The sequence below is a fragment of the Hemiscyllium ocellatum genome, chromosome 9, assembly GCF_020745735.1.
Source record: "Hemiscyllium ocellatum isolate sHemOce1 chromosome 9, sHemOce1.pat.X.cur, whole genome shotgun sequence".
NCBI lineage: Eukaryota > Metazoa > Chordata > Chondrichthyes > Orectolobiformes > Hemiscylliidae > Hemiscyllium > Hemiscyllium ocellatum.
In genome coordinates, this window is record NC_083409.1 from 47,841,641 (window position 1) to 47,853,551 (window position 11,911).

An 11,911-nucleotide genomic window follows, 5' to 3' on the forward strand; every position below is an offset into this window, starting at 1 on the left:
CTTCAATCGACCTAATAACTGTAAAGTGGTCAGTTGGCATCAATTTGACGATAGCATCTACTCAGGGTCTTGATCGTCTACAGGGGGCTTCATGCAGCTGAACAGACTGATTCTTAACCTGCAAATCTTTGGATGTATGAGACAGGATTTTCTGATGAGGTAGTGATAGCTGGAGTACAGAATTTGTTTCCTTTACTTTCCTCCACTGTCAATGCCCTGCCTCATCAGTAAAGAACATCCACGCAGCACAAGTTTTAAAAAATGACCTCCGACAAGAGAGAAGCTAACTATCTTTGCCTGACATTCAACAACATTACAATTAATGAATCTGCCATCGAAAAATTATTGTGTCATTATTGATGAGAATTTTAATTAAAGTGCCATCTGTGTCACAAAAGTAGAGGCTGGGAATTCCTTGATGCATAACTTTCCTCTCAATTTCCCAAATACTCTCAACCTGCATGTATGAGTGCTGCTCCAACAGCAATCAAAATGCTCAATGCCATCCTGAATAAAACATCCTACCTGGCACTCCATTGACCATTTGCAACATTCACTCCTTTACCACTTATGCACATCAGCAGCAGTATACACTTTCCACAAGATGCACTGCAATGACTCAGCAAGTTTCCTTCAAGACCACCTCAAAAACGCATCACCTCTATCACCCTAGAAAAACAATGACAGCAAATGCTTGGTTATACTACCATCCCCAAGTTTCTCACAAAGTCAAACACCGCCCTAACTCATACTATTTCTGGATCAAAGACCTGGAACTCCCTTCCTGCTGAGGTAGCTAGACTATAATGATTCATGGGCTTCTACCACTTCTCAAAAGTAACTCAGGATGATTAATAAATGTTGGATATACTGGTAATGGCCAAATCTCAGAAGTGAACCAGAAAAAAGGAGTTTGCTTATTCATGTGCAAAGCCATCTCTTGTTACTTTCTCCACTGAGGAAGCATGTAGAGCTACAGACCCTGGAAAGGCGCCACACTTTATTCATATGCTGTGAAAGTGCAAGCCCACCAACTCACAATAAAACACACTTATTTCATTATTTGCACATTTTAATGATAGTTTCAAAGACTAATTTTATTATGAAGTGACAAAATTAGAGAAGCAATAAAAAAAACTGTTCAGTAACCAAAATGCAAAAATAGAGAACCAAGTCCAGAAAACAGCAGAAGCCCTCAACTAAAGAACTGAGCAATGACTTCCTCACGCATCTGCCTCGCTGCCTGTAGTGGCTGATCCAGGGCTGGTGGTTGCTGTGGGCCGTGATCTTCCTCATCTTCTATGGATTGAAGCTCCTCATCTAAATCCAGGGAGAGGCCACTGTCCATGGCAATATTGTGCAGCATGCAGCACACAGTTACAATCTTGCTGACTTTTTCTGGTGCATATCTCAAGGCACCCCCTGAATGATCCAAACACTTGAAGCGTTTCTTCAGTAATCCGAATGTCTGTTTTATGACTCTAATGGTTTGTGCAAGTCCAACATTGTATCTGTTCTCAGCTTCGGTACCAGGGTGCAGCAGTGGAGTCATCAGCCATGGCTGCAGCACATAACCAAGATCTCCAAGGAGCCATCCGTTCAGCTTTCCTTCCCCTTCAAACATCAAGGGCACCTCAGATTGCTTCAGAACGTAAAAGTCGTGCATGCCCCCTGGACAGCATGCATTGACGTTCATTATTTTCTGTCGGTGGTCACATATGATTTGGACATTGATAGAGTAGTAGCCTTTTGCATTTAAGTAGGCCATGGGATTGTTATTCGGCGCACAAATGGCGACTTGCATACAATCAATAATCCCCTGTACCTTGGGGAAGCTGGCAATGTTGAAGAAGTACTGTTGTCGTTGTTGCTCTTCGTCCCTCCTGAAACTCAAGTAGGTGGGAGCATATCGAATCAATGCATCAGTGACCTCCTTAATGGAACGGTACACAGCAAACTGGCTGATCCCAGTGATGTTCGCCGTGGGTGCCTGAAAAGTCCCTGTGGCGTAGAAGTTCAGGGCAGCGGTGACCTTCACTGCCACTGGCAATGCAGTGCGGATGATCGACTCTCCGTGTAGATCACCTTGGACCAAACGACAGACCTCGGTCACAGCATCCCTGCTCAGCCGCAGCCTCTTCAGGCACTGCTCCTCTGTCAAGCCTAAGTAGCTGACCCTGTTCCTAAACACCCGGTGCCTGGGGTAGTTTGTGCGCCGCGTGGTTATCCGTCTGTGCCCTCTGCGTTCCTGGGCTGCCCTCCTCTGCTGCTGTTCCTCCTCCTCTTCCACAAGGAGAAATCCTGCAATAGCCGCTGCCCCCATCCTGTGGGTCTTCACAGTACACTCCAGTGGCTGCCCTGTTGCTGATGGTGAACAATATTCCCTTCCCCACCTCTGATCTTGGGTTAAGTAGTTTGTTCTTCAGGAGTCTCCAGTGTTGGTTGGCAAGTGTGGACCAGTTTCCCATGATTGACCTTTAAAGACAAGCACCAGCTTTAATGAGCTCGAACCCTAACACTGAATATATATAAATATTTTAAGGGGTTTTTTTTAAATGGAGGAGCAGAGAAGCGTCAGGGAAGTAGCTTGCTGCCGGATTCCACCACTTTCTGTGAACGACCGTCTATATGGTGGCAACCGGAAAATCTCCCCTCCACCTCCCCGGCCTTCCTGCTCTCATCCACCCCACCCTCCCATCTCCCCTCCCTCACACTCCACCCACTCGGCCTCACATTCGGTCCAAATGATTCCGCAGTCACTTCCTGCAGTGCCGCGGCTCCCTCAGACCAGGTCCCATTGCAAACAAGCTGCCTTTTGGTCAGGGAATGGTTCTCACCGCCACCCTCCCAGCCCCAGCCCTGAGCCGACAGTGACAGACAATACCACTCCCCCGTCCCCACCCCCTCACTCCAGATGGACTGGTCTCTCCGCAGTCCAGTCAGCCACCCACTGGGGTTAGCGGGAAACTCCACCATTGCTTTTCAATAGCGCCCCTCACTATGGCCTTGAGGCGATGTGAGCAGACCTGTTTATTTATAAAAAAAAGTAGACGGTGGAGATTGTTGTGAGTTGTGCTGGCGACTGTAAAATACATGCACGACTCATGCCACCTCACGCATCAAACTTGTGCAGTTCGGTTTGTCAGCAGGGACAACTACTTTGTACCAAGTTTCTTTTAAAATTTACACATAAATTGCACTAAACTAAGAAGCACGGAAAACAAATCCTGCACCTAAGATTACTGACCCCTGAAATGTCAGGCTGTGATAAAATATTGACACCTTGGAAATCTATACATTTGAAACCTGGTTTCGCCTTATTAGATATCGTTACTGAAGCGGTGGGGATAAATTCAGGTCATTTCAAGTTTGCAGTGAGAATAACTTGCACGATGTCCCCACTCGGTGACTTCCAGCACAAAACACTGTCGCTGCCAAATGAGTGCACCTCTCTGATAGGGTTAGTGTAGGCAGTTGGAGCAAATAGGAAAAGGGGGCGCCTGTGAACTAACTGTCCCAGTCAAAACCCCTTCGGTTCTTCGAAGTGATCCAGTGACAGCCAAGGTCTCAGACTGACCGCACGTGGGAAAACTACTCAGCTACATGAGGCAGACTGGGTAAGGACTCCAACTATATTTCAGCGGTTTTGGTCAGAACTGACACCGACGAGTGCAATTATTAATGCAGTTCTGTGGATAAATATTGCAGACTTTACATTTAAAATTGCAACGAATTTGTTACTTAAAAGTAAAAGGTGCCACTTTTGCACTCCCATTCCTGACTTCTATAACGTCTCAAGTTGGAGATGCTGTCAGGCTCTGGGAGTTTATGAGAATTTTATTTATCAGTTGTCATTTTCATGGAAGTCATTTCGCTGCCTTTGCAAAGCAAATGGAAATCAGAAGTTGCAGTCTTTTTATCTGTGCATTAAGTATGTGGCAGGGCGTTGCTAACAGTTTCTGTTAAATTGTTGTCTGGCTGCTCCTGTTCTGGATACCCATGCGTCAACCTTTTTCCTGTTTTGCACTGTTGTTATCAGTTGCGTGCATCTTCTGTTTATCGCCACCCAGTCTCAGAGCTAAGTTAATTTTGATGTTGCTGAATCGGTGGCAGACACCAGGCTGGGACTTGAAGCGAGGTCCTTTTTTTCACAAATGGACCCGTTGTAGAGAAGACGCCGGTTTCTTATTGTTTGCAATCGCCGACAGTATCCTGTTCTCACGGTCTCGCTCTACTTAGCTGCTATTTTTTAACGTTTTCAACAAACCAAGGTAATCTTCATCTGGTTTAAAACAAAACGTTTAAACTGCTCACAGACTAAGTTGCAATGTTACTGATTTATTCTCGACTTGCTTCCATCGCCTCCCTTTCGTTTCTACTGAAGCTTGAACGTGCTTCAACAAAAATGAGCTGCATTTTTAACGACAGAATTTTTTTTTGTTAAAGACTTCGCTGGCTGTTTTGGGAATAACTGGTTTACTTTGCATAAGGGCATTGAGCCGTCCGTATGCGGGATAGTCGCTTTGAAACGTTATACGACGACTTTTGTTTCCATAAAATTAGAACTTGCATTCAAAAAGCGCCTTTCGCAGCGAAGGGAAGCTTTTAGAAGTATTTCCCCCCAACTGCAGTCGGTTATAATGCAGAAAAGTAAAGCTACAAACAATTTTGGTGGGGCATAAATATAGTGCATCTGTTTATACTGTGAAGCAAAATGTTGCATGTGCAATTCAGTGAAGTTCGGGGAGTTGGGGATACAGTTCCTTTTGCATTTTGAAGTCAAGAGTTTTGGGATGGCGAGTAATCCTGCGGGTTGTTGTTGTTTGCTTTGCAGAGTGGCGATGGCTCGCGGTCTCTCCGCAGCTCCTCACTGACCCGCCAATCGCGGCGCCCTCTGCCGGCCGACAGGAGCGCGCCAGCTACAACAACAATAGCAACAACAACCAACAAGTGAATTAGGGATGGAGACGGGTGGACAGCGCCCCGCGGCGTACATGGGCTACAGCTACACAGACCCGGACATCATCCTGCAGCATTACAACTATACCGGCAAACTGAGGGTCAGCACTGGACTCACTGTCTCGTCCATCTGCTTCATTGTCATCTGCTGCTTCATCATCCTGGAGAACCTCATGGTGTTGCTGGCCATCTGGCAGACCAAAAAGTTCCACCGCGCCATGTACTACTTCATCGGCAACCTGGCACTCTCGGACCTGCTGGCCGGCGCTGCCTACACCGTCAACATCCTGCTGTCAGGCTCCAACACCTACAGGCTGACCCCGGTGCAGTGGTTCCTGAGGGAGGGCAGTATGTTTGTGGCCCTCGCTGCTTCGGTGTTCAGCCTGCTGGCTATTGCCATCGAGCGCTACCTGACCATGCTGAAGATGAAGCCACACAGCTCAGGGGGCAGCTCCCGAGTCTTCCTGCTCATCAGTGGCTGCTGGCTCCTGTCCATGCTCCTGGGCGGCCTGCCCATCATGGGCTGGAATTGCCTGCAGGGCTTCCCGCACTGCTCCACTGTGCTGCCCCTCTACCACAAGCACTACATCCTGTTCTGCACAACCGTCTTCAGCTTCATCTTGCTTGCCATCGTGCTGCTCTACGCCCGCATCTATGTCCTGGTGCGCTCCCGCAGCCGCAGCTTCACCTTCCGCAAGGACCTGCGCACCAAGAGCAGCGAGAAGTCCCTGGCTCTGCTCAAGACAGTGATGATCGTGCTGAGCGCCTTCATCGCCTGCTGGTCTCCGCTCTTCATCCTCCTGCTGCTCGATGTGGCGTGTCAGGCACGAGGCTGTCCGGTGCTCTACAAGGCCCAGTGGTTCCTGGCCTTGGCCGTGCTGAACTCGGCCATGAACCCAGTCATCTATACGCTGACCAGCCGGGAGATGAGGCGGGCATTCTTCCGCCTGCTGTGCTGCCTGTGTCGTCGTGGACCGGCCTGGCGGCACAAGCCCCCGCTCACCATCGCTCTGGAGTTCAGCCCCAGCAGGTCGGACAACTCGTCTCATCAGCAGAAGGACGAGTGCTGCACGCCTGAGACCTTGTTGTCCTCAGGCAATGTTAACTCCTCAGCATGAGGGTGCAGGGGAGGCTGCAACAGAGGTGGGGGAGCAGACAGTGAAGAAGGGTGGGAAGGTCAGGACGCACAAAAACTACTCTGCTGGACATACCCAGGTTATAGCTACTCATCCTCTCAACCTCTGGTGTTGAAATGTAATCCTCACCTTTTACACCAGTAAAAAGGCAAAGACATTGGGACCAAGCACTGGAGTTCAGAAATTTTGTCTTATTACTCCAATATGGGAGAGGTCTCTTTTTTTAAAAAAAAGTGCATGGACAATTTTCTTCTGGACTTTTGAAAGGAGATAAATTCTATTTTAAGAGAAAAGTACCTACCGAGACCTGGTCTGCTTCAGGATTTTATGTCTCAAGACAGTATCGTTCTTTGGGAGTCATAGTACCGAACATGCAGATCTTTGGATTAGTTGCCCAGAATCTAGGGCTAATGATGGGATGCAGAGCATTTCATGAAAAAACAGACATGCCCAACTGCTTGGTTTCTGAATGACTTTGGTGAAGTTACCTTCTGTAAAGACTGAGTATTTTAGAGATGCCTTATAGATTCTACTGTACATGTATTAAAACAAACATTCAAATGCATTATGTAATGTAAGATAAGAAGAATATAGTATCAAATTGTTGAAAATGAAGGATATTACTAACTAGTCGCGACTGTATCATTTTGAATGTATCAAATTGTCATTCCACTCTTCAACCATACAATATTAACCTCTTCATTTATTAATTTATTAACATTTGCGAAATTTAAATACAACTTTTCCAGATTTGTTGCATAGCATTACAATGAAAGGTTACATTTTAGATACTTGACTGAACAAAATGATTTGTCTAAATTATTCAACTTTTGTAATTAGGGATTGACACAAAGTGGCATGTTTTATTCCAAACTGCAAATAGAATTTTTCAACAAATAATGTGAAAATGGCATTCATGTGAAAATGCACACAATATATGTAAATACATATTCCTTTTAATTCAACAATTGTTTTGAGATTTTGTTTATTTTGAAACATCTTTTACACCAGTACAACGCACTAATCAATCAATTGTTCGCTCAGATTTGTTTATTAAAATTGGGGCATCTTATCAACATGACTTATTTGGCCTGGTGGGATAAATTGGGAAAATCAAGGCCAGGGATTATCATATTAGTGACTTCTTATGGTTGTAGTTCATGGAGTCCCATCTAGAAGTTATTTCTGATAATTCATTCAAATTTTCCACTTACAGAAAATTAGCCAATTATTGGAATTAAAGAATGCAAACCATAAGCGACATGATGTTTTATTATTTTAGAAATCTTATTCTTGTTCAGATCCATCTCTTTGGTATTTCTGTAATAGTTTGATGTCCAAAAAACCTAGAATGTTAGTTTTTTGTTGGGAAAAGATTGTGTATAGGAGTAAATTCTTAATAAAATTCTACAACATGATTAATGAACTCACACTTAAAGAACTGTAGTTTTAATCTCCTTACCTGAGGAAGAACACACTTGCCCTAAAGAAAGGGTAATGAAAGTTCATTGGATTGGTTCATGAGGGCAATTGCCCTTAGAGGTGAGATAAGAGTAGACTAGATATTGTCCTGGATCACAAAGTGTATCCAAGCAGTTCTTCGGATTCAGTTAATTATAGTTAAGAGAAGATTCAGCAATACAAATTTACTTAAATATAAATGTTTATTAAATAAATAAAACGAAAGGAAAACTTAACAATAAGCTTCATGCCCTGCTGCCTGTCAGGAACCCTCAGCTGATAGCTGGTATGGAGACTTAGGTTTGTTCCTGGCACCGATTGTGATCCCGGTCTGTGGTGAAGTCCAACAACTTGGAACAATACTCTATCTCTTATACAGTGTAACTAACAGCAAGTACTGAAAAACAGGTGGATTGTGCTGTGTTCAACATATACTGCAATATTCACAGGACCCATTCAAGGTCATGCAGCTGTCCAATATCACCATCAATTTTAGCATACTCTATATAGACATATATTCCCTGTCGTTTAGAAAAAGTAAAGATTAACAAATTGAAATCTGAAATTCTACAGTGGCTTACAGCATAGATATTGGGGAGGCGGCACGGTGGCACAGTGGTTAGCACTGCTGCCTCACAGCGCCAGGGACCTGGGTTCAATTCCCGCCTCAGGCGACTGACTGTGTGGAGTTTGCACGTTCTCCCTTTGTCTGCGTGGGTTTACTCCAGGTGCTCCGGTTTCCTCCCACAGTCCAAAGATGTGCGGGTCAGGTGAATTGGTCATGCTAAATTGCCCGTAGTGTTAGGTAAGGGGTATATGTAGGGGTATGGGTGGGTTGCGCTTCGGCGGGTCGGTGTGGACTTGTTGGGCCGAAGGGCCTGTTTCCACACTGTAAGTAATCTAATTGAGGAAATATTTTATCTGGTTGGGGGACCTAGAGTATGGGGTCCCTCCCAGAATACAGGTTATACCATTTAGGATTGAAATGAGAAATGTCTTCAGTTAAAAGATTTGAAATCTATGAAATTCTTTATCCTGGAAAGCTGTAGCTGTTCAGTCTTTGGATATTTAATGAGATAGGAATACTGTGTGAAGGTGGAGTAGAGGTAGAGGGTGAACTTTTTACCTTGTTGAATGTTGGGGTCAAATGATCCATTCTACCTCCTATTTCTTATGTAACATCCACGATCTCATCATTTCTTAAGCTCCTGCATTTTAGAATCACGGCAGGAGGTCATTTGATGCATCAGGACTGTGTTAGTTATTTTCTAAAGAATCTAATCCCACTTTCCTACTCTGTCAATTGGGCAAAATGTGTACAATGTGCCTTCAGTTGTTTTAGCCTCAACACTTTGGAATTTCTTGCCTGAATCCCTCTGTTGTGTGTGTGTGTGTGTGTGTGTGTGTGTGTGTGTGTGTGTGTGTGTGTGTGTGTGTGTGTGTGTGTGTGTGTGTGTGTGTACTCCTGTGAGGCACCTTGAGGTATTATATGGAATTAAAAACACATATAAATGTTAGCTATTATTGTAATATGAACTAATCACCTAATTTTAGTGACTACATTAAATCTATAACACAAAAAGGCAGGAGCTCTGCACCATTGTTAAAGATGCCCTCCAACGCATCTCATCCACATCCCGCACCTCCGCCCTCAGACCCCACCCCTCCAACCGTAACAAGGACAGAACACCCCTGGGGCTCACCTTCCACCCTACAAACCTTCGCATAAACCAAATCATCCGCCGACATTTCTGCCACCTCCAAAATGATCCCACCACCAGGGACATATTCCCACTCCCCTCTCCGCCTTCCGCAAAGACTACCTGGTCAGGTCTACGTCCCCCTTCAACCCACCCTCCCATCCTGGCACTTTCCCCTGCCACCACAGGAACTGTAGAACCTGTGCCCACACCTCCATCCAAGGCCCTAAAGGAGCCTTCCACATCCATCAAAGTTTTACCTGCACATCCACCAATATCATTTACTGTATCTGTTGCTCCTGATGCGGTCTCCTCTACATTGGGGAGACTCCTAGCAGAGCGCTTTAGGGAACATCTCCAGGACACCCGCACCAATCAACCACACTGGCCCGTGGCCCAACACTTCAACTCCCCCTCCCACTCTGCGGAGGACATGGGGAGGTTCTGGGCCTCCTTCACCGCCGCTCCCTCACCACCAGACGCCTGGAGGAAGAACACCTCATCTTCCACCTCGGAACACTTCAACCCCAGGGCATCAATGTGGACTTCAACAGTTTCCTCATTTCCCCTTCCCCCACCTCACCCTAGTTCCAAACTTCCAGCTCAGCACTGTCCCCATGACTTGTCCGGACTTGTCCTACCTGCCTATCTCCTTTTCCACCTATCCACTCCACCCTCTCCTCCCTGACCTATCACCTTCATCCCCTCCCCCACTCACCCATTGTACTCTATGCTACTCTCTCCCCACCCCCACCCTCCCCTAGCTTATCTCTCCACGCTTCAGGCTCACTGCCTTTATTCCCGATGAAGGGCTTTTGCTGCTCCTTGGATGCTGCCTGAACTGCTGTGCTCTTCCAACAACACTAATCCAGAAAATGGTTAAGATGCTGTGACTCCAATAAACACTAGTGATGGAGATTGATGCACAGCAGTGGAGAATACAGCAATTCAAAATGTAAAGGAAACCGGTCATACTGTACATTCCCATCAATGTGAAATGTTTTGGCTTTGGATCAACAGAGAAGAAGCACCTTTCATGTTACTTGTAAAGAGCACCAACAACCAATGTTTAGTTGTCAGCAGCTTCCTTGTGTGGATTTCTACATCAATGGAAAAGTCAACTTTACAACAAATTAATTGTGTTTTGGAAGGTGCTTCCTACCAGCAGCACAAACATGGAAAAATTATTCCAGAATATATGGTCTAACGTATACTGAAAATTGATTCCTATCAAGCAGAAGATCACCTGACAGAGAGAGTGAGAATCTCACATTGACTCAACATCAACTACTGCTTCCAACAGCAAGTAGTGCTTGGAAATTGTTAAAATGCAATTTTGCATCATCATAGGTCACGGCCTTTGGTCTGACATGAAAACTGTAGCAAGAATGTGGTTAATGAGAGACAACCTCTGGGCATGCAAGAGCTCTCAGGGCTGAGAGGTTCTCAGTGAGTTACTGAAGTGCGCTCCTTGCCTGCACATTTCCCCATTGTGGCTCCATGTCAGTATTTGACAATTGAGTAGCCCCAGTCCTGTGCAATCCAGATTTGGGGTGAAAGAGATACCTAACCTGGAGTGTGAGGTGGAGGCAGGAGACCTGTGAGACCAGGGTTGGAGGGAGCAGTTTAATGTACAGAATGTTAAGCAAACAGTACCTACTTCTCCACCTGTTTTCTAGGACAGGCATCATATAAACAGCCAGGTGGGACAACTTTAAAACTGTGAGATGTCAAGGTTTGTGTACAGCGCAGGCCACCATGGATGGAGCTGTGAGCACAGATAGGAAGATAGTTGACATCATCACCCTGTCAGCACATGTACCCAGATTCTGGATTAGTGGTGCTGGAAGAGCACAGCTGTTCAGCAGCATCCAAGAGCAGTGAAATCGACGTTTCGGGCAAAATAGGCATTCTGCTTTCCATTTTGAAATCTCCTTGAGGAGATGGATTGCTCTTCCTTTGACAGCAGCAGTGAGGGGGTGCAGAACTGGCAGGAACATGTTCAGCAGCAGCAGTCCCGGCCCCAGCCACCGTCTCCGGCCTCTCAAAGAGCCCTTCTTCACATAATGCAGCAACTGGAAGGAGACTACTGTCAAGAAGGGAAAGCTCCATTTTCATCACTCCCATCTTCCACCTCCCCCTCACTCCTATCTTCCACCTCTCCCTCACTCCCATCTTCCACCTCTCCCTCACTCCCATCTTCCACCTCTCCCTCACTCCCATCTTCCACCTCCCCCTCACTCCCATCTTCCACCTCCCCCTCACTCCCATCTTCCACCTCTCCCTCACTCCCATCTTCCACCTCCCCCTCACTCCCATCTTCCACCTCCCCCTCACTCCCTGCCTTCACCTCTCCCTCATTGATAGAGGGGGAGCTCAGCAATGGAGTCAAGACGAGGCAGTTGGATTCTCATGTTGAAGATGCTCATTGCCTGGCACTTGTGTGGTGCATATGTTACTTGCCACTTGTCACCCTAAGCCTGGATGAACAAATCTAACTGCATTTGAACATGGACTGCTTCAGTATCTGAGCAGTCATGAATGGTTCTGAACATTGTTTACTGATGATAGCACATCACCACTCCAACCAAGGTCTGACTCCAGCCAGAGAAGAGTTTACCTCCTGAATCCCATTGATTCTAGTTTTGCTCAAGT

The 11,911-nt window shown here is 46.0% G+C and overlaps 2 protein-coding genes across 3 annotated transcripts; one reads left to right on the top strand and one right to left on the bottom strand.

Moving 5' to 3' along the window:
- Positions 1–1,051: 1,051 nt before the first annotated feature.
- LOC132819005 (putative nuclease HARBI1) lies at positions 1,052–2,874 on the bottom strand. Its single transcript, XM_060830241.1, has 2 exons — positions 2,734–2,874; positions 1,052–2,475 (listed from the first exon to the last, which is right to left on the bottom strand). Exon 2 carries the CDS (start codon positions 2,321–2,323, stop codon positions 1,196–1,198), a length of 1,128 nt encoding a protein of 375 aa, XP_060686224.1. The 5' UTR covers positions 2,324–2,475; positions 2,734–2,874; the 3' UTR covers positions 1,052–1,195.
- A 507-nt stretch (positions 2,875–3,381) lies between these two features.
- s1pr1 (sphingosine-1-phosphate receptor 1) lies at positions 3,382–7,352 on the top strand. 2 transcript variants are annotated; one of them, XM_060830243.1, is made up of 2 exons: positions 3,382–3,617; positions 4,835–7,352. In XM_060830243.1, the coding sequence occupies exon 2, from the start codon at positions 4,962–4,964 to the stop codon at positions 6,075–6,077; it is 1,116 nt and encodes a 371-aa protein (XP_060686226.1). In that variant the 5' UTR covers positions 3,382–3,617; positions 4,835–4,961; the 3' UTR covers positions 6,078–7,352. The 2 variants fall into 2 exon arrangements, with proteins under 2 accessions (XP_060686226.1, XP_060686225.1); XM_060830242.1 differs by lacking the exon at positions 3,382–3,617 and adding an exon at positions 4,019–4,271.
- Positions 7,353–11,911: the final 4,559 nt, after the last annotated feature.